General features: G+C 34.6%; 1 protein-coding gene and 1 pseudogene across 1 annotated transcript; both read left to right on the plus strand.

Annotated features, from left to right (window-relative positions):
• Nucleotides 1-405: 405 nt before the first annotated feature.
• On the plus strand, nt 406-1,139 carry LOC132188512 (mavicyanin). Its single transcript, XM_059602992.2, has 2 exons — nt 406-605; nt 755-1,139. Exons 1-2 carry the CDS (start codon nt 422-424, stop codon nt 1,072-1,074), a joined length of 504 nt encoding a protein of 167 aa, XP_059458975.2. The 5' UTR covers nt 406-421; the 3' UTR covers nt 1,075-1,139.
• Nucleotides 1,140-6,859: 5,720 nt separating this feature from the next.
• Nucleotides 6,860-7,628, plus strand: LOC132188511 (mavicyanin-like; annotated as a pseudogene).
• Nucleotides 7,629-23,088: the final 15,460 nt, after the last annotated feature.

Consider the following 23,088-nt stretch of genomic DNA (forward strand, 5'->3'; position numbering starts at 1 on the left):
TAAGCTAAATACCATAAAAGAAAAATTTCCAAAAAAAAAAATCATTTTATTAGAATAATAAATAATTTTCAACAAGAAACATTTTATGCGAAAACAAACTAATTATAATTGTGCTCAAAGTCAATTAATTGGAAAAATAAAAACTTCCTTGCAGCTTCTTTGTGGTGGGTTTGGTATAAATCAAAACCCACAAAGCAAGAAAAAGTCCAGAGAAATAGGGCCAAGTCCAATAAAGGACAAGTCTAGCCGTATTCAAAGAAAAAGTGTTTGCACCATCTAAACGCTGCCCGGTCGCGTCTTTGCTTCACCGTCAAGGACGCCTCCAATGGTTTCTAGACGAGCTCTTACTCATCTATATATAGTCTCTGTGTAGCCTTCACATTTTCATCAAACCCATACAAACAACACAAAGAGAGAAAGAATGGAAAAGTTCATCAGTTTTGTGGTTGTTTTGGGTTTTGCTGCTGCAATGCTTTTACAATGCGCGGCAGCGCAAACAGTGCATGTGGTGGGAGATAGCTCCGGTTGGGTTGTTCCACAAGGTGGCGCCGCCACTTATCAGACTTGGGCTGCCAACAATAACTTCGTCGTTGGTGATATTCTAAGTAAGATTTCTCTCTCTAGGTGCTTGGAAATTATTTTATAAAAATCAAGTGGGAGAAATAAGAGAAACTTTTTTTTTTTTTTTTTTTTTTTTTAATTTTTTAATTTTTTGTATGTATTAAGTATTTGATTTTATCTTCCTCCACTGCAGTGTTCAACTTCGTCACAGAGCAGCACGACGTCGTTCAAGTACCAAAAGAATCCTTCGACTCCTGCATCTCAGCCAACCCCATTGGCGAAACCATCACCACCGGCCCCGCTAACATCACTCTTTCCGACGCTGGCAACCACTATTACATCTGCACCATCGGCCAGCACTGCCAGCTTGGTCAGAAATTAGCCATTACCGTCTCCGGCTCTCCGGGTGCCGCCGCCCCGTCTACACCGATGCAGCCTGACTCTTCATCGTCTGGTGTCTTTGCTAGTTTCTTGGTCTCCTTGTTGTCCATTCTCGCTGGTTTCCTTTTCTAAGGAAGAAGATCGATCAGGGGAGGCCATGGGATTTTATAGTCGATACATTTTGCGTTTTTATTTGTTATGTGTTTTTTTTTTTTTTTTTTTTGCTCGATTGATTTTTGTAACTGGTCTTATCGTCATATATGTATCCAAAACATTTCCTTAATGTCGAATAGTCAATTATCAAATTTATCTCTAAGGCATGATACGTATGTTTATTAATTAAACAACAAAATTACAAATACACAAATTGCGTTACATAATTTTTTACCACCTCGGATTTTTCATTACATTTGCAATCAAACCGTTAAACTTTAAAAAATGTCAATATAGGGTTAGCATCTTTTTAAGAATTTGCAATGCCAACCTTCGCATCCAAATTCAATGTTAAATCTTAACGGAGGAATTAAGTAAAATCCCCAAATACCCCCATCAAATTTAAGGTATTTTGGAATCTTATAAAATTCCCGACCTTTTTCCGGAATGTTTAATGAACAATTTATGTCAGGCTTTTAGGGGTGTGTTTACTTACTCTTGATTAATGAAGAGCAATTTTTATTTATTTCTTAAAATATAAAGCATCACTGCAAACAATAAAATTAATGCTTTGTTCAAGAAAAATATCATTATACTTTAATTTATAAAGAGAGATTGCTCTTTTGAAAACTAGCTATTTCATTCTTTCATCGAAATTATTTAACCTTAATCCACTTACATGACATCACATCACATGCCTTTGCAGGATATCTTTAAAATCCAACTATGCTTTATTCAGAATCCTGATTTCTATTAAAGAGCCCAATTTCGTGACTTTTTTCTTTATCTTAAAATCATACCCTTTACTTACGGGGTCTAATAATAGAGGTATTTTAAGATTAAAATATCTTAAAATAATATATTATTTTTATAGATAACATTAGATTAGGGATTATAATTTAAATATTAGAGATAAATATTATTTTTAAAGTTGTTTATTTTACTTAATCTTTTATTTTCACTATGCATTATAATTGTCTATTTAAAGACATCAAGCTCATTAATAAAAGAATCAAAGAATTAATCTCAAACCTTGAGTTTGAAAAAAGATTTTTAAGTTTCCTCAAAATGTAAAAGGTTTAAATTTCCTTAGAATTTAATATCGAAGTTCCCTTATAACCTAAAATCTATCCCTGTTACGTATTCTCGTAACACTTACTTTGATCTTTAAATTATTTTGATGAGCAATTAACTTTTTCATTCTTGAACTCGGTTTATCTTCTATGTTCATATGCTCTTACTAATTGTCATATCCAAAAAAGTCCTTGTATTATTAATAGTAAATATATTCTGTCTAGGTCAATGTAAAATTGTCCTCTGCCCATCTCCAAATAGCTGTCCTTTTGTTCCTATATTAAATTGTCATATGTCCAGTCAAAAGGTAAATTTGTTCATTGTTTCAAGTCTATATCCGAATAAATGGTCCGTTGTCAATGTCCGAATAAATTGTACAATGTCCAAAGTTCTAGCTCGGTAAATTGTCCTTTGTCTAAAAAGTTTCAAATTCAAATAGCTAGTAATATCATCTGTCCAAGTGACACTTTTTAGATTACCAAATTATATGAATTAAGGTTGCGTTTGAAATTGCGATTTCGAAAGAATAATTTGTATTTTAAAAAAATATAACAAATGTAAGGTATTTGACATTACAATTTAAAAAGAATTTAATTTAAAATAGGAAAAAAAATAACGATTTTTATAAGTAAGCTAGGGAGTGCTTATTTGAAAAAGTACAAATTTAAACCAAAATCACGATTTCGCATAATAAATATTTAATAAAAAAATATTTTTTTTAACATGTTTTACCAAATCGCTTTTACGATTTCAAAAACACAATTTTAAAAATCGCATTTATTGAAATCACAATACCAAACGGACCCTAAATGATCCAACTTTAAGATGCGTTTGAGATTGCGATTTCGCAAGAATAATCTAAGTTTTTAAAAGATATCGCAAAATGTAAGGCGTTTGGCATTGTGATTTAAAAATCACTAAATTTAAAATAGGAAAAAAATCTGCGATTTCAATAAGCAGGCTAGGGGTTGCTTATTTGAAAAAGTGCGAATTTAAACCAAAATCATGAATTCAAAAATGCTATTTTTAAAATCGAACTTATTAAAACCGCAATCCCAAACTGACTCTTAATAAGGGCTTAGTTCCTTTTTCTTCAGAAATTTCAATACCAATTTTTAACTCACACTTTTGTAGAATTTCAAACGTTAACATCGATTCCGAATTTAAAGGCTCGTTTAGTTTGCGGAATAGACTCCTGGAATAGAATGATTATGAAATATTTATTCTATTGTTTGGTAAGTGTCTATTTCTAAAAATAGTTATTATTGTGGAAATCACTAATTCCTTAACACAGGAGGCTTCCCCAACATATGCCCTTGCATATGGCGGGATGAAGTGACATAATTAGGGGGATCAGAGTAGGCCATCGCCCCCATTCCTTAGAAAAAATATTTTAGGTAGTAAAAAAAAAAATTTATTTAAAGCCCATGGCCCTGCCCAAAAATTTTTTTGGCTCCCCAATTCCCCAGGAAACAAATTTTAGCCCAAAAAGTTTTTTGGCTTACTCCCCCACTTTTATTTTCATTACCGTAACTCACTCCCCTTCTCTTCTACTATCCCTTTTCTTCATATACCTTGCCCCCAATCAAACTTTCTGGTTCCGTCCCTGCGGAACGCCAACCTGATAAAATGTTAAGAGTAGAAACAAAAAGGGTCATTTGTTGTCAGCAAATGCTGGGAATAAATGTAGGAAAGATCCCCAAAAACCCAAAGCCGCCAGAGACAATAACTTGGTAGATCCTGTTAATTTGTTAATTTTACGTTCTTAGATTGTCTGAATTACTCCCTTCGAAGAGGAATTATATGAACCTGTCACCTCAAGGAAGACATCTCAAAGAAGCAGTAAAGGTTGAAGCATCGAAAAGTCATTCAGGGGCAACTTAATTATTATTGTGTTAGATAAGAAAATGAAGTCTCATTTACCAGAAGAAAAGACTTCTTTCAAGGCCCCGAAAAGCTTCAAATTCCAGGAACTCGATCTGGACGTACGTAGTTGGAAATTTAAATCACGATTTCAATATTGGAGGGTGAGAAAGGTTCAAAAGGCCACAAATTTCAAGTGGTCATTTTTTTTTTCCAAGTCTTGTTTGGAATTAACATCTGTTTACTAGTTGCATACGCATGCAAGTCAAGTCACATATAATTATGCTCAAAGTCAATTAATTGGAAAAATAAAATTTTCCTTTGTAGCTTTTTGGTGTGTGTTTGGTATAAACAAAAACCCACAAGATACGGAAAATACAGAGAAATGGGATTTTAAGAAAAATGAAGAAAAAAAAAAGAAAAAAGAAAAGTACACTGGGTCTTAGCGGTATCCCGATCGGGTCCCAACTAGGTCTCGACTGGGTCCTAACTCAGTCCCGGTTGGGTCTTGGAGCGAATCCAGTCAAGTCTTGGTGGGTTCGTGGTCAAGTCTCGGTTAGGTTCCAATCAAGTGCCAATGGGGTCCTGTTCGGGTCTCGGTGTGGTCCTAGTTGGGTCCGGCGGGGTCCCGATCAAGTCCTAGCAATGAAATGTCCCAAATCGGGTCTTGGTGACATCCTAGCTGAGTGTGTTGATTTGAGAATGAGATGCTTAAATTCGAAAAATGGTATACGCTTTTTAAAAATGGAAACCATTTTTCGAAAATTATAGATGTTTTTTCAGTCAAACTAAAAAATATTTTCCATTGACTTTTATTTTTCGTCTCACTAAATACTCGAAAATACAAAAAAATATTTTAAAAAAATCATTTTATGCCAAGACAAACGGATCTTTCTACTAACATCAATATTCTTTCAACTAATCTATACTCACTGGAATACTATTGGCCAACCAGCAAACAAATTTGTGCATTTATTATCCTGCTAAAACAATTGTGTTTTGCCATGAATGTGACTAATTAGGTGCGCTAAAAAAACAAATCATATTTCAATAGAATTTTTTTAACCCTACATATCTAATTTCAGTCTCTTAGAACATTTTTTGCAGTCTCACCAAAATCATTTTTAGGTTATTTTGGTATGGCAATTTTGCAAAAATAACTAAAATCATTCATTTTCAGCCTCACCATGTTAACCAAAAATAAATAGTGAGTGAACAGTACTCATACTATCTTTAAGGTGAGTATATTCACTCGCCAAATTATTAAGAAATAATATAAATTTTATCTCTCCTCCCGTATTCTTTGAAAAAGTAAACAAAAAATATAAAGAAATATTTGAAAAAAAAAATTTAATAGAATAGTTAAAGTTGATTGTTAAAATAGTGAAACTCCTAAGTGTGCTTTAAAAAAGTGGGTAATTAAAATAGTTATTTTGGTGAGTAAAATTTGGTGAGGTTTTATGAGCATCTCTAGCAAGAGACAAGAGTTTTCATTTTACTACTCAAAATACAATTTTTTTTTTTTTTTTTTTTTTTTTTTTTTTTTTTCATTTTAGCTACTAATTTTTCACTACACACTCCAACAAGAACATCTATTTTAACTATCTACAATAATTAAATATTATTTTCAGTATTATTTTATTAATTTTTTATCATTTCCTTTTCTTCCCCAAAAAAAGAGATAAAGAGAGAAGGAGAGAGAAAAGATTAAAAAAATAAAAAGAAAAGGAAAATATAATAAAATATAACTTACAAGTTGCTATAGTAACTTGTAAATATGAAAGTTTACTGTAACAGTAGTAGAAAAATCTTCTATTTTACAGTATCTGTTGGAGCAAGAAAAGTTAACAAAATAGCTAAATTTAACTTAAAAGTTAGTTTAAAAACACTGCTAGAGATGCTTTTATAGTTTAATGGGCCAAGTCCAAAGAAAAGTAGGCAAGTCCACCTTCGTGTTTTCACCTAGGGGTGTAAACGAGCCGAGCTTGAGCGAGCTTCCCTTGTTTGGGCTCGGCTTGTTTAAATTTTACTCGAGCTCGAACTCAAGCCGAGCTTAAGGACGAGCAAAAAAAAATCGAGCTCGAGCTCATAATAAATCGAGCCGAGCCGAGCCCGCTCACGAGCTGGCTCTTATATTTAATTTAATTTTTTTAATTTATTAATTTAATTTTTTGTTATAAATTTAAACTTCAAGTACTCTTAAACAGCTTAAGAAGCCAGCTTACATATGAGCATTTGCTTAGTCTAGCTAGCGAAGTATGGAGCTCGAGTCAATACAAAAAGGCATTTGGTTTCAAAGAGAAATGATATGCATCATTTTATAATAAAATGATGCTATTAGGAAAAAAAAAAAAAATCATCAATTTTTAATATTAATATGAGAAATTATGTGAAAAGCTACCTATTTGAGTCTTATATGAACTGCTCACAAGCTTAGTCGAGTCGAGCCGAGCTAGCTTCATTTAATATTCGAGCCAGGATTCGTGTTCACGAAACGCTTCATTTAATATTTGAGTCGAGCACGAACCGAGCTTATGCGAGCCGAGTCCGGGCTCGCTCACGAGTGGCTTGCTCTCTTAACAGCCCTATTTCCACCATCTAAACATTGCCTGGTCGCGTCTTTGCTTCACCGTCAAGCTAGGACGCGCCTCATTGTTTCTAGACCACCCCTAGCTTACTCATCAAACTTTTCTACACTAATCACTATATATAGTCTCTGTGGAACCTTCACATTTTCCATTTTCGTCAAAGCCATACATACAACACAAAGAGGCATACAAGAAGAACAATATTTGAGATTGTGAGTTTGTTTTGTAAGAGAGAATTAATGGAAAAGTTGATCAGTTTTGTGGTTGTTTTGGGTGTTGCTGCTGCAGTTCTTTTACAATGCGCGGCAGCATAAACAGTGCATGTGGTGGAAGATAGCTCCGGTTGGGTTGTTCCACCAGGTGGCGCTGCCACATATCAGACTTGGACTGGCAACTATAACTTCGTCGATGGTGATATTCTAAGTAAGATTTCTCTCCTTAGCTAGCTCTCCTTAATTGTGTACTCCTCGTCTGACGAGGTGAAAATTATTTTATAAAAACCAAATGAGAGAAACTTTCTTTTATTTATTTATTTATTTATATGAATTAAGTATTTGATGTTATCCTCCTCCATCCTCTGCCAGTGTTCAACTTCAGCACTGGGGAGCACGACGTCGTTCAAGTACCAAAAGAATCCTTCGACAGTAGTTCGACTCCTGCACCTTAGCCAACCCCACTGGGAACACCATTACCGCCGGCCCCGCTAACATCACTCTTTCTGACGCTGGACCCCACTATTACATCTGCAACGTCGGCCAGGACTGCCAGTTTGGCCAGAAGTTAGCCATTTCCGTCTCCGGCTCTTCAGGTGGCGCCCCTACGCCGACTACTCTACCCTCCACTCAAACTCCTCCCACCACGCCTTCTCCCACATCAGGGACCACCCCTGCTGATTGCACTCCATCTCCCAAGGCCGGCGGACCCACGCAGCCTGACTCTTCATCATCTGGCGTCTTTGCTAGTTTCTTGGTCTCCTTGTTGCCTGTCGCTGCGGCTTTCATTTTCTAATTAAGGAAGAACAGTACTGGAGAGGTTTTATAGTTGAAACATTTTGGGAAATGTTATGATTATATATATATATATATTGGATTGAGTTCTGTGCGAAGACAGTGATGTATTATATTGTTTGAGCATACGATCAATAAAGGGATTCAAACTTTTATTTTTTATAAGGAATAAGAATTATAAAATCCATCTAACCAGAGTATACAAAATAGGAAGAGAAATAATGAATTAATAGAAGACTTTATGTTCTATTATTCAACTTGATAAAATAATCTACTTACATGGGTATTTATAGGATACAATTGACTCTTCTAATTTCTTTACATTAACTTAATTCATTTACATCTCATATAACTTCCATGTAACTCCTATGTAAAATTAATAACTCTAGAAAAACTAAAAGACATAACCTCTTCAACTCGATCACTTAGTAAAAGGTCCCCAAGGGATAGCTCAATCGGTTAGAGACCACGCTTTATGAAGCGAAGGTCACTAGTTCGAATCCTCCCTCTCTCCCTCTTGTGAGGACATGTCAAAAAAAAAAAAAAAAAACTCACTTAGTAAAAGGGGTGTTAACTCGGTTCCGGTTACCAATTATTGGCTAAAACTGCTAACCAAAACAGAGATATTCGGTTATTGAATTTAGAAAACCGAATCCAGTAACCAACTACTGATTTCCCGGTTATGTAATAACCCCTGGTTACCGGTTGATATCCGGTTATCCGGATCGGTAATCGGGTTTTCAAAAATTTGGGCATTTTATTTTGGGTATTGGGCCTACTTTTTGAGCTTAATATAGTCTTTTTTTGCCATTTTAAAAAACAATTAGAGCTTTTTTGGCCCAATAAGTTAGGCTTTGTTATGTTTATTCAAAAACTTTCATAATACATTTTAAAAGTGGCCTAAAAATTTATTTTAAAAACTTTCATAATACATGAGATTAAACACTAAATATTTACTACTACAACCCAAAGAAAACAATAAATATATATATAAACACTAAAGTAAAATACATTTAGGAGCACTTACAACCTAAAGTAAAAATGTAAACGCTCGTTTTTAAAAAGAATATATCACAGACTCACAATATTACTTATTAGTTAATAGTTATCATCAGACAATAGATATGATATATCATATATCACTTACCATATATATATATATACACACACACGCGGGGTTACCGGACCTTACTGGTTATTTCCAACAGCTTTTAAAAGCGGTTGGCCAGTTACCAATTGGTAGCCAATAACCGGTTAGTGGCCAGTTATAACCGGTTGTGTTGAGACCCCTACTTAGTAACATAAGAGAATATGAAATGAAAAGATTCAACTAAATGTTATTAAAATTAAGTTTATTGTTCAACAACTAGGGGATATCAAATAAAATTTTACAACAATAATAATAATCTCAAGCCACCAAAGCAATAAATCTTTCACAAAAATCAACATAAGAATTTTTTTGACAATGTGGAAACCAGCCATTTAACCACATCAAAGATAAAATCACTACAGGACAGCCAAACCCAGGAATTTAGGCACTATAAAATATCAAAATATTGTCATAGACACTTGCATGCAACTTCTTGTAATGCTAAGACTCTCTACGTCAACAAGCCCCTTGTTGGCCAATCTTCTATACGTTTGAGTGCGTCTAGTGATTTGCTTGCAAGTCTTATTGGCCTCAATAACCGTCAATCCATCAAATTGGCATGAGTGTTGGATTTGACTCTCCCGATTGACTCGTTAAGTTGACTGCACCAGAGACTCCCTAGCCAAATGTTGTGACAGAGAGAATATAACTCTTTTAAAAGATTGTAAGGGCTATGACAAGCTTTGCTACTCTTTTAAAGAAGGAATAAAACCTTAGGGGTTAACCCTAGCGAAGATCAAGTGAGGATCCCGTCAAGAGTTTTGGCTGATCTCAATACCTGCTATGGCAAAGCAGAGCAACATGCCAACAAGAAAAAAGGGTATGGCGTGACTGAAAGAAATGATGCTCCCTTGATTATTTTAGGAGTATCATATTGTCTATTTATAATACACACAAATACATGAGATGGGTCTGCAGTGTACATAGCAATTTAAAATCTATGGAAACTATTTATGGTGTGAATATACAAGTATGGAAGTAGACGTTGGGTGGAGGCAATGTAAGGAAGGAGCCGTTGGTAGTAATCCAAAGAAGGAGAGAATCAATGTATTCGTTGAGGAGAGGAGATTGACCGTGATTGATGTTGTGCTTCATTTTGTGATTATTGGCTTGTTTGGAACAAGAGGTGGAGGATGACTAATCATATTAGTCTTGCTTACAGCCCCCCGCAAGCTAATGGGGGATGGGGGAAGGAAGCACCATTAGCTTGTCGCGAAGGAAAATAAAGAGAGATGAGGTGAGTCCCTTGGTGAAGATATCCGCAAGTTGGTCGTGAGTAGACATATATTGAATAGAGAGATCTTTATTTAAGACCTCGCGGATAAAATGGTAGTCGACTTCAATATGCTTCGTCCAGGCATGATAAATAGGATTAGATGCTAAGGCTATGGCACTGAGATTGTCATACCAAATGGTAAGGATTGTTGTTAAGGGAACATGAAGGTCCTTAAAGAGCATGCAGAGCCAATATATTTCAGTAGTAAGCATAGCCAAAGCATGGTATTCGGCTTCGATGGAGGAGCAAGACACAACGGGTTGCTTCTTTGCATACCAAGATATCAAACATGAACCAAAAAAAACTCCCAAACCCGTGGTGGACCGGCGATCATCTGGGTTCCCAACCTAGTCAGAGTCACAAAATGCTGTTCCCTTCAAGTAGCAAAGAACCCGCTTGGCGGTTGTCCAATGGAGCGTGTAGATGTTGACAGAATTGATTGACGGAATAGGCTATGTCGGGTCGAGTAAGAGTGCAGTATTGCAAGGCACCCACGACCTGTCGATAAATGGTAGGGTCGCCAGCAGATGAAGAAAGTTAGGAGCCAGAGACACCCGGAGTTGTATAAGATTTAGCTCCAACCATACCCGTTTTGTGAAGGAGATCAGTGATGTAGTTGGTTTACTGTAGGTGTAGCTCAGTGCCAGTGCGGATTGCCTCAATGCCCAGAAAGAACCTGAAAGAACCCCAAAGTCCTTTAGTGAAAATTCGTGTTGGAGTGCACGAATGAGAGAAGAGATGGCTTGCGGATTGTTTCCTATCACTAAGAAAATTAAGAAAATTAATAAAATACCATGTGAGTGAAATACAAAGAGGGATGAATCAACTAAGGAACCCGAAAATCCAAGCTGGTGTAAAGATAGAGAGAATCGATTGAACCATGTCAGAGGTGCTTGCTTGAGGCTATATAAGGCTTTATGAAGTTTGCAGACAAAGGTAGGGTGACTAGGATACACAAATCCTTGGGGTTGTTCCATATGCATATCCTCAGTGAGTGTACCATGCAAAAAAGATTTGGATGCATCTAGTTGCTTGATTTTCCAGTCATGTAAGACTGCAATAGCTAGTACAAGGCAAATAGTAGCTAATTTGATGATTGGACTGAATGTCTTGGTGTAGTCAATCCCACTTCGCTGATCAAATCCTTTGGCCACAAGGCAGGCTTTAAATCTATCAATTGTGCCATCAGGTTTTCTTTTAATTTTATAACCCCATTTGTTTCTAATGAGGTTTTGACGTGGAGGCTTTGGGCATAAACTCCAAGTGCCATTTTTTATATGAGCTTCATATTCCTGCTGCATCACCAAATGTCATTTAGGCGTTAAGGTGGCTTGGCTAAAACGTGTGGGTTCAATCTCTGGAGAAATAATGCTAAGAGCTTGAAAGGGATGTTTGGTACAGCAGTAAAGAGTGTAATCTGGGAAGTGTTTTGGTTTAATGGAGCCAGTGTGGGACCTAGTGGTCATAGGATGTTGAGATTGAATGGACAGGGTTGGATTCGCAAGTGGGAGTGGGGTAGGTTGTGGGTGGGTCTTCTACGTTGTCACTAGATTGTTTCATGGAGGGAGAGAGATGTGGTGTGGAGTCAATGGTGAGGTGAGCTGCTTCGACGACTACACCTGGGGAACTAAAGGGAGAGGGACTTGGTGTGGACTGAGGAGCCGAATTGGGGGAGTTTGGGCAACAGTGAGAGGCATAGTGGAATTGGGTGAGGTATTTAAATTCAAATCAAACTCAGGGAGGGAGACAAGAGAAGATACCTGGGCTGGAGTAGTCGTGGAAAGGGATGGAGGAGTTGGTCGTGCATCCTTAGCTGGAAAAAATCCTTTATCAAACACAACATGTCGTGATACATAAATCCGTTTAGAAATAGGGTCAAGGCACCTGTAGTCACGTTGATTAGAGTTATAGCCAAGAAAAATGCTCATTTTACTACGAGAACTAAGCTGATGAGTTGAGTATGGTTGTAATAAGGAATAACAAGCACACTCAAACACTCGTAAAATAGAATAATCGGGTTCCTTTTGAAATAATTTAAAGTATGGAGACACGTGTTTAAAAACAGGTAAAGGTAACTGATTAATTAAGTAAATGACAGTTTGAAAAGCATCTATCCAAAAACGAGTTTTTAGATAAGATTGTGCTAAAAGAGAAAGACCAACGTCTATAATATGTCTATGCTTACGTTCAAAAATGTCATTTTGTTAAGGAGTGTGTGGGCATGTGATCCTATGATAAATCCCATGTGTTGTTAAAAAAGATGTAAATTGGCGTGATGTGTATTCACCACCCCCATCACTTTGAAATTGTTTGATTTTGCAAGAAAATCAAATTTCAACAAGATTTTTAAATTGAACAAAATAAGTAAACACATTTGATTTCTGTTGAAGAGGGTGCATACAACTAAATCTAGAATAATCATCGATAAAAATAACATAATATCGATGACCATTGGTGGATATAATTGGTGAGGACCAAACATGAGAATGGATGAGTTCAAGGGGTGAAACAGATTCGCGGGTAGATTCAGTGAAAGGCAATTTCCCTAATTGACAAGAAGAACAAAAATGAGATTTAACTAAAGTGCCCGAAACACGTAGACTTTGAGATGTGACAAAGCGATGAACAACAGGGTCAGCCAGATGTCCAAGCCTTGAGTGCCAAACGTCAAAGGTGGCCTTTATTCCTAAAAAAACTGTGAGTCCGCGATATTTATTTAATGAGGTTCTCTTTAAGTAGATGGGATACAAGCCAGCTTCACTCGGTCCTTCCAAGAGTATTGCTCCTGTTAGGATGTCCTTAACAAAATAATAAGAACCAATTAGTATGAAGTAACAATGATTATCAATACAAAAGCGATTAATTGATAAAAGATTGGCTGAGACTTTTGGACAATGTAAAATATTTTTCAAGACAATATGTGAAAGAAGAGTTTGAAATGTGGATGAACCTGTATTTTGGATTTGCAATCCATTACCATTACCTACTCCCACAGTTTCATCGCCTTGGAATGGTTGTTGGATAGAGAGATTTTCAAGCTGAGAGGTAATATGAGCATTAGCCTCACTGTCTGCAAACCAAGGTTGCTCATCTTCTTGATAGACATTGGATTGTGCCACTATAGTCACCAGTTGTGCAAGTGGATGTCTGCCTTGATAGGCATAGTCCATCCTGTGATAACATTCCAAGGCACGATGAGTTGATTTGCCACACCTTTGGCAAGGTGACCTTGGAGGGTTATCATTGAAAATTTGTTGTGGGAGAAAATTACAGTTTACCCCCCCCCCCCCCCCCCCACATTGACAGCGTTTTTCAATTCGAACACTAAAGTTTCAATTTTTGCAATCCAACCCCATAAAGTTCCAATTTTTTTCAATTCAACCAATATTATCCTAAAATTTCCATATTGCCCATAATTTTTATTTTTTTATGAAAGAAATAAATAAATAAATTTGGGGTTGCAAAAATGGCCATATGGCCAAAGGGGTGGCTACGGCCACCCCTAATATTTTTAAAATTTTTTTATAAAAAAATAAAAAAATAAAAAAAATTAGGGGCAATATGGTAAGTTTTGGATACAATTGGTCAAATTGTAAAAATTTGAAACTTTGGAGGGGTGAATTGCAAAAATTGAAACTTTGGTGTTCGAATTGAACAATGTTGTCAACTTTGAGGGGGGGGGGGGGGGAGAGGAGGGTAAACTGTAATTTTCCCTTGTTGTGGGCTAGAACCTCCATTGAAAAATCGTTGTGGGTTGGAACCTTATTGTGGAGGATTAAATTGGTGCTATTGGTGCGCAAATCAGTGTTGTGGAAAATTGATGGACTGTTGCTAACTTGAACGACGTTGTAGTGGAGAGTATGGACGTTGTTGATGTCATTGCCCATTGAAGTGGTTTTGAAAATTCCCTCTAGGATGTCCGGGGCGTTGTTGGTTGAATCTTGGTGGCCCACTATATTTCTTCTTCCCATATGAAGAGCTTGCTCCTTGTTTTTTAGTGAAGAAAGCCAAATTGCCAGTGTCGAATGGCATGGTGGAATTTTTATTTTCAATCAAAATTTCATACTTCAATAATTCAGCCTGAAAATCTTCAAATAGTAAGCACTTATCCCTTGTAGAAAGGAATATGATGTGACAACCTTATTATATAAACAATTTAAACCATTAAGGATAAAAGAAATAAGATCATCATCATCAATTTGATTTCCTATGACTGTTAATTGATCAACCAAGGATTTAGATGCACGAAGATATTCTGTGCAGTTTTGTGTACCCTGCTGCAAAGTTTGAAGCTGTCGCTTGACATGATTAACCCTTGAGCGCGATTTTGATGCAAATCTGTTGGCAAGATGAGTCCACACTTGGCGCACAAGTCAACCCATAAATTGTTGCCAATATGTTTTCTACCAAGGTGGCATTGATAAGACTGACGATAGATTGATCATTCTTTTTGTTGGAAATAAATTTGGATGGTGCACAAATTCTCATTGATATAAAATAATTACAATATGAAAATTAATAATAAAATAAATAAGTTCCAAGAGATGAAAATAGAATATGGAAATATCTCATAATGTTATAAAATCATGTGAGAGCGTTGTCCTTAATGGTTGATTTGTGCTTCCCGGAGTGTATAACTCAGTGCGATTGGATCCTTTGACACGCAACCTCCCAAGATTAGACTATAGCGTCTACTTTTGTTAATGATGCACTTCCACTAACAAAGAGTAATAGAACAACCCAATTATCAATGTGAATGAGGGACTTCGAAATATATTTCGTAGAAAAGCTATATATATATATAAGTGTTGTGCCTTATATAAACAAAACATAGAACCAATCTTATGACCAAATGGTCATAATAAACATAAATGCCATAAAAGCTTGGTCAACGGACTCAACACTATTTTTTTCAAGCAACCGTCAAACTATAGAAAACTAAATTAAAGTGATTTTATTTTTCCATAAAACTATTTTAATACTCAAACAGTAATAAATATTAATAATAAACCATAACTAAATAATAAAGATTGTTTGTAAACAATATTAATGTCCAAACCGTTATAAACAAAATTGGTTAAAGATATTTTTATTTCTCATAAAAACTCATGAAAATAATAATATCAAATAATAAAACGGTTTCAAAGTACTGAAAAATGAATGTTTGTAACACATATTACAACAATCTCCCACATGTTACAAACATTGGAATAAGAGGAAATTGAAAATATGCATCAATGTGGTACCCAAAGGTTTTAACCGCACCTAGGATAAATAGGTAAGAACTTAATGAATCGTGGTAGAGTTAAACTCTTTTAACCATATTCACAAGTTAATCAAACTTATCATCCACATAACTTTCTCTAAAAACAAAAGCTTAAATCAAATCAAATAAACAAAAATTGGGTTCTTCTATAGCGGGTTGATGCCTTATACAGGTCATGCGCCTTTGGGTTTCATGAGTGCTCTAGAGACTTGCCAAATTCTCATAGGAAGCGGCACCACCTTTACACTCACATAGGTGACATCCATCAAGAATGTGTGCAGAGAACACTCCATCCCAACAAGTAGGAACTATGGACCCATTAAGAGTTTTAAACTCATCCTTACTCACTCTACATCTTTTGTTGTTATACCATAAAATGGCTTTCATAAGCGCTCTAAAGACCTACCTAAGTATTATAGGAGATAGCACATCCACACTCATATAGATGGTATCCATCAAGAGTGTGTGCAGGAACACCCCATCCCAACAGGTAGGGACTATGGACCCATTAAGAGCTTTAAGCTCATCCTTATCACTCTGCATCTTGTATTGTCTTACACCATAGGGATGGAGTCATCACTAAGCTTCTTAACAAAATAGTTAATAAACATAAATTGACAGTATCATGCCTCATTTCATTTGTGATTTTGTTTCCCATTAAACATCATTCATGGGATCTCCAATCATAGAGGTTGGGTATCAATCACAGTGTCATGATTTGGGTATCAGTCCTATCCCCCTCGATGCTTCTCTCACTAGCCTTCTTGCTAGTGGCATGGTCAAAGAATCTACAAAATTCTTTTATGACCTCACAAAGTCCATAGATATTACACAGGTCTCAATAAGCTGACTCACAATATTGTGCACTTTCTCATTATAAATTCTTTGCTCTTTGCTCGAGCTATGACATCCTGTCAATCACAATGAAAACACAAGTGTAACTGAATTAGCATATAAAAGCAAATTAATTTATCAATAGGCTCATCGGCCATTTATCTTCAGTTCCTACCTTCTTCAATGCAACTAACTCTGACTTCATAGTAAACCTTGCCATGCAAGTCTGTTTTGAGGACTTTCAAGAGATAGTTCCTCCAGCCAAAGTAAACACATAATAGCCATTAGTAGGCTTTGCTTATCTGAATCAATAATACAGTTACATCATAATATCCTTTCAATATAGCAGGATAATCACAATATGACAAACCAAAATTAATTGTACCCTTTAAGAATCTCAACAATTTAGAGAAAGCATCACAATGCTCAATACCATGATTATGAGTATATCTACTAAATTTGCTAACAATATATGAAATAATAGGGCATGTCCAATTTGTCAAAATATCGAGCTATCAATGATTTGTGCATATTTTTCCTTGCAATACACCATCATCGTGATTCTTAACCAAATATATTTTCGAATCATATGATGAAGACATAGGTGGATAATCAAAGTGCCCAAATCTTTTAAGCATCTTTTCAATACAATATGTATGAGATAAAATAATGCAATCATTATCTCTATTAACCTTAATGTCCAACATGACATTAGCTTTACTATGTCTTTCATATCAAAATTAGATGCAAAAAATAATCTAGTATCGTGCACAACATCAATGCTAGCTAAAATAAAATAAAATAAAATAAGCTAGTCGTCGATATATATATATATATATATATATATATATATATATATATATATAAACATATAATGACATATTCATTATTGTATAACTTGATATACATTTACTTGCACAATTAATCAAATATAAATTAGACAACATCACCTTATCAAACTTGTCATGCCATTGTTTAGGAGCTTGCTTTAATTCATACAAGGGTTTCACCAGTTTTCTTGACCGGGGATTACTAGTCCCTCAGGTTGCTCCATATAAATCTCTTTAACATTTATAAAACAATTTTGACATCCATTTGATGTCCAACAAGTTTATAAACATAAGCAATAACAAATAACATTCTAATAGATGCAATTTTAGTAACCGGAAAACAAGTATCAAATAATCAATATATACATTTACTTGTAGCTTTTAGCTACCAAGTCTACCATGTACTTATCTATTGCAACATCCGATTTAACCTTATTCTTAAACATCTATTTACAATCAATTAGTTTGGTCTTAGGAGGTAACTCAACGAGTTCTCAAGCATGGGTAGAAATAATTTATTTCACTTCATTATTAATAGCTTCTAACCAAAATAATATGCATCAAATAGATTTAATTGTTTCACCATAACATATTAGATCATTATCAACAATATAAGCAATAAAATTATTACCAAGATTCCTTAGGTTTTAGCTCGTTTGCTCCTTCTCAATTCTTACACACCATCAACAATTTTATTAGAAGCAACAGAAAATTCATGAAATAATTTTTCAAAGGAACACATACTCAAGGAAAATAACATTTTTAGATTCAATAATAGTATTGTAATCTAAAACATCATTCTTGATAATAAAGAATCTATAACATGAACTATTACATGCAAAACCAATAAAATCACAATCATAGGTTTAAAACTAAGTTTCCTCATTTTAGACTCATTTAAGATAACATTTGCCAAATACTCCCATACTTCAAGGTATTCCTAACAATGCTAATGAATATGACAAACAAAATAATGGCTTTCTCCCACACTTTGGTGGATAGCCCAACATTTGACAATCATAGCATTCATCATTTATTCAAATGTTATAATTTCTTTTCAATCCCTTGATGTGGCCAAGATTTACATGTATAAATCTATCATGCCAAATATTAATAGAATAAACCAAATAGTCATAATAAAATATTTCACTAATAGCACGCAAATGCTTTAAGAAATGACTTGTATGAGCTCATCTTTATCTAAGTATGATATGTCATTTTCTCTTCTTTCTTTTATCTCATTTGATAGTTTTCTGAAGCATTAATTTGTTAAAACAAATATTAATCACTACTTGTGATTTTTCAACATGCATGGTTCTTATATATAGTATAAGAGTTGCATATCACAAGTTTTATCAAAATAAAATCTTTTTAACTAAAGCCCCAATAAATATGAAAAGGATCAAGCTCAACCATATAATAATTAACTATTATTGGTTCATTGTCATAAATACGACACTGGTCTCAATATAATGATACGATAAATTTATCAGCTATCAAATGAGCCTCAGTATAAAGGAACATCAATAATCACATATATTTTATTCCTAATCAACATGTTAGGAAAACTTGAAAGCTAAAATGATATACATGAAAATTTAGCAAATACCTTTAAAGTATTTACGTTATTCTAGCATGCCATAGATAACATAAAGTGCTAGATACTATTTCTTCTTTGAAATAGATGAATCAATAGAGAGCCACCACTTATCAGATACAATATTCATATAATTATAAAATTCAATTCAATCAACGAATACCTTTATCATTTGATTTTTCTTTTAATAAGTGAAATTGTATATTATGTCCTAAAAAAAATAAGACCAAACTCATATCGGAGCCAACAGCTTTACTCCAAGATCTTCCAAAATAGATTGCTGCCACCATACACCAACTAGGTGTCGTGAGAACCGATTGACTCAATATGCGCATCACGTCTCTTTTTTCTACTATGTGCTTATCTGCAAGAATTTTTGGCAAAGCAGTATTCCCTGCACACAATTAGCAATGTCTATATATTTTCTCCATCACAATATGAGTAACTACTCATTTTTGTTATTATTAATCATCATGGATGTTTTCCAACAAGCTTAGCACAACATAACATAAAGGGCTAAGTTCTAAAAATCCATAAAATGCTTAACAATTTTTACTGCAAGATTCGTGACCCAATCAATAAAATATAATTTGACGAACAAATTAAATTAACACAATTTGAGGTCAAATAATCGAAATCTCTTCTAGTCAACATATTTTTACTTACAATGCCTACACATGACATTAAACAAATCAATTATCAGATTTTTTCACAATAAAATCTTTCAACTCAAGAATTGATTTCATCTTTTTTTCTATACGAATTGCATACCGCAAACTCTTATAGTATTTTGACTTCTCATAAGTTTAAATACATTGTTAAAGTCATAACCAAAATATTTGTGCAACCATCACGAATCAACCTTTAAGATTGTTGGAAATAAATTTGGATGGTGCACAAATTCTCATTTGTTAGTTTAGGTTTTGGCTCATTCGGTTTACATGTATAGAGTTGAAAATGAGAATGTTTAGGAAGCAGGTTCTAGAGTATGTCCGCCAATGTTTTCAAGCAGGGTCCGGACCTCCAGAAGCAGGGTCCGGACCCCATTTCCAGAAACAAGTTTTTTCAAGTAGGGTCCGGACCGCCAGAAGCAGGGTTCGGACCCCATTTCCAGAAACTTAATTTTTCAAGCAGGGTCCGGACCTCCAGAAGCAGGGTCCGGACCCCATTTCCAGAAACTTGATCTTTCAAGCAGGGTCCGGACCTCCAGAAGCAGGGTCCGGACCCCATTTCCCGAAAGTGCATTTTATGAGACCTGTCCGGACCTCAGATCTGCAGGGTCCGGACCTGGCTGACTTATTAGGGTTATTTTCTATTTAAACACGATTTTGCTACATTTACATGTACGTATTTTATTGAGCAAAAATCAGGGTGCTTAGAGAGAGAGAATTTGTTCTAGATTATTGTTGAAGAGAAAATACGTGAAGCCAATCGGAGTTCCGGTGAAAGGAAATCTTTTAGAAGAATCGTGCCAGATGTTCTGGAAAGGGCTACTGAGGTAGAAGTCAAGTGGGTCACTTGTCGTGTGCAAGGAAGAGTCAAAGGTTTTGTTGTTCTTCTTGTATTCCTTATTCTTCTATATAGTGAATTGATTTCCTGGGTTTGGCTGCCCCGGAGAGGTTTTACATTTAGAGAGTTCTCTAAATGGTTTCCTCTTCGTAACCAAATTTCTGTGTTCTTGATTGCATATTTCATATCAGTATTTGGTTGATTTTTTAACTGCTAAGTTAGATCTGTTTTCTGGATATTTTCTGTAAAACTCCTAGACGTGTGAGTAGGTGATAATTGGAGTCGTTTTAGAATTTTCATCATTGATATAAAATAATTACAATATGAAAATTAACAATAAAATAAATAAATTCCAAGAGATGAAAATAGAGTATAGAAAGATCTCACAATGCTATAGAATCACGCAATAGCGTTGTCCTTAAAGGTTGATTCGTGCCTCCTGGAGTGTATAACTCAGTGCGATCAGATCCTTTGACACGCAACGTCTCAGGATTAGACTATAGCGTCTACCTTCGTTAAGGACGTACTTTCAATAATAAAGAATAATTAAACAACCCAATTGTCAATGTGGATGAAGGACTTCATAATATATTTCGTAGAAAAACTAACAATATATATATATATATATATATATATATATATATAAGTGTTGTGCCTTATATAAACAAAACATAAAACCAATCTTATGACCAAACGGTCATAATAAACATAAATGCCATAAAAGCTTGTTAATGGACAAAAGCTTGGTCAACACCCTTTTTTTCAAGCAACGCTCAAACTATAGAAAACTAAATTAAAGTGATTTTATTTTTCCCATAAAACTGTTTTAATACTCAAACGGTAATAAATATTAATAATAAACCATAACTAAATAATAAAGATTGTTTGTAAACAATATTAATGTCCAAACCGTTATAAACAAAATTGGTTAAAGTTATTTTTATTTATCATAAAAACTCATGAAAATAATAATATCAAATAATAAAACGATTTCAAAGTACTGAAAAATGAATGTTTGTAACACATATTACAACACTTTTCCCACAAAGCATGAGCAGGATTAGCAATTTGCTTTTCCTTATCCGTTGGGTCACTGGCAAAAGGAGGAGGTAATGGTTCGGAGCCATCAATTATTCCCATTAACTCATAGGTTTTGAGTATAGGAACAATTTTAAATTGCCAACCCATATAGATGGGTCCTTCTAGCTTAACTTGAACGGAGGGCCGGCTCCATGTATTTGGGGGTCTTAGGTGAAATTTTGAAGTTAGACCTTATTCTTTTAATATTTAAATATTAATTAAATAATATTTATTTTAATAATATTATTATATTTTTATAATATTATTATTATTTTCATTCTCATTGTTGTTTCATGACTTTTAATTTTAACTTTTAACTAGTTGCCCATAAAAATTGATGTGGCATATTTGTTTTTTTGGGTTAATTGATCTTATTTTACAATGAGCTTATTATATTGGGGCCTTATTTTAGAGGCCTTAAATTTTTATGGGAAAACATTTTGGGCCTTATTTAAAAAAAAAAAAAATTTTAAAAAAAAAATTAGGCCTTAAATTAAAATAAAATTAAAATTTTTTTAGGCCTTACTAAATTTTTTTTTGGGCCTTACTAACTAGGGGCCCAAGGTGATTGCCTCAGTGGCCTAGCCATTGAGCTGCCCTGCTTGAACCATCTGGATAATATTTGGAAGTGTAAAGGGAGGAACACTAGATGAAGCCATGAAATTGATTGGAAAAAAAAAATTGCTTGAGCTTAATATAGCTTTGATACTATGATAGAAATGATGCTCCTTCAATTATTTTAGGAGTATCATATTGTCTATTTATAATACACACAAATACATGAGATGGGTCTGTAGTGTACATAGTAATTTACAATCTATGGAAACTATTTATGGTGCGAATATACAAGTATGAAAGTAGATGTTGGGTAGAGTCATTGTAAGGAAGGAGCCGCTGGTAGTAATCCAAAGAAGGAGAGAATCAATGTATCCGTTGAAGAGAGGAGATTGACTGTGATTGATCATGATGCTGTTCTTTATTTTGTGATTGTGGCTTGTCTGGAACATGAGGTGGAGGATGACTAATCATATTAGTCTTGCTTACAGTGACAACCCGGGAAGGGAAAGCAAATAAAAACAAAACTTGATGAACTTTATTGATCTCAAAAGAATTACCCCAGCTGCAATGCTTACAGTGACAACCTGGGAAGGAAAAACAAATAAAAACAAAACTTGAAAAACTTTATTGATCTCAAAAGAATTACCCAGCTGTAATCAAAAAAGAAATAATTAAAAAAAAAAAAAAAATTCTCATTGCTTGACCAGTTAGACGAGTTCACCATGAAATGGAGGGCAACTAATGGTACCATAAATACTAAGGCTAGGCCGGTCCAAAGCCTTGAGCCCAATTAACATAAAGACCGGTCTACTCACTAGAAAGGTTACAAAAGCTTACGTGTCTTCTGCTTAATTACATATCACCAATGCACAATCACAAATATAAAAGAGAAGGGATATTCCTAAATAAGATTAAACACTTTTTCTACCATAAATTAATCTTTCTTTTTCTATTATGTTTTCGCAATAAATTTGTTGATTTAAACATCGGAGGCTCTTTGTTGATTGTCGACCAGTGCCACTCTGGTGGTTTACTTGTCTTCCAAGTGACCCGTCGTCCAAAAATCTTGTTTTACACACTATTAACTCTAACCAAAAAATGCATGAAGTGCTTTGTCCTTTATCAAAATCATTGCAATATTCAAACAGTTAGAAGGATTCTCCATAAGATACTAGAAATCTAGCATTTTTTATTTTATTTTATTTTATTTAGAGATAGAGAGAGAGAGAGAGCATTATGTTGGGATGCTGATGAAATAAAAAGTTTTAAAAGAGAGAATTTTTTTTTTTTAAATGATTTATTTGGTACCATTCTCTTGCACATTTTTTGTCGATCTCTTTTGTAAATCTATTATTGTGTAT

This window comes from Corylus avellana, chromosome 6 (assembly GCF_965113065.1).
Source record: "Corylus avellana chromosome 6, dhCorAvel1.hap1.2, whole genome shotgun sequence".
In the NCBI taxonomy this organism is placed as follows: domain Eukaryota; kingdom Viridiplantae; phylum Streptophyta; class Magnoliopsida; order Fagales; family Betulaceae; genus Corylus; species Corylus avellana.

Excerpts from the sequence above, each read along its gene's own strand:
- LOC132188512 (XM_059602992.2), top strand. The coding sequence starts at position 422 with ATGGAAAAGTTCATCAGTTTTGTGGTTGTTTTGGGTTTTGCTGCTGCA. Across the intron at positions 606-754 it reads CGTCGTTGGTGATATTCTAA|TGTTCAACTTCGTCACAGAG; the intron begins GTAAGATTTCTC and ends CCTCCACTGCAG.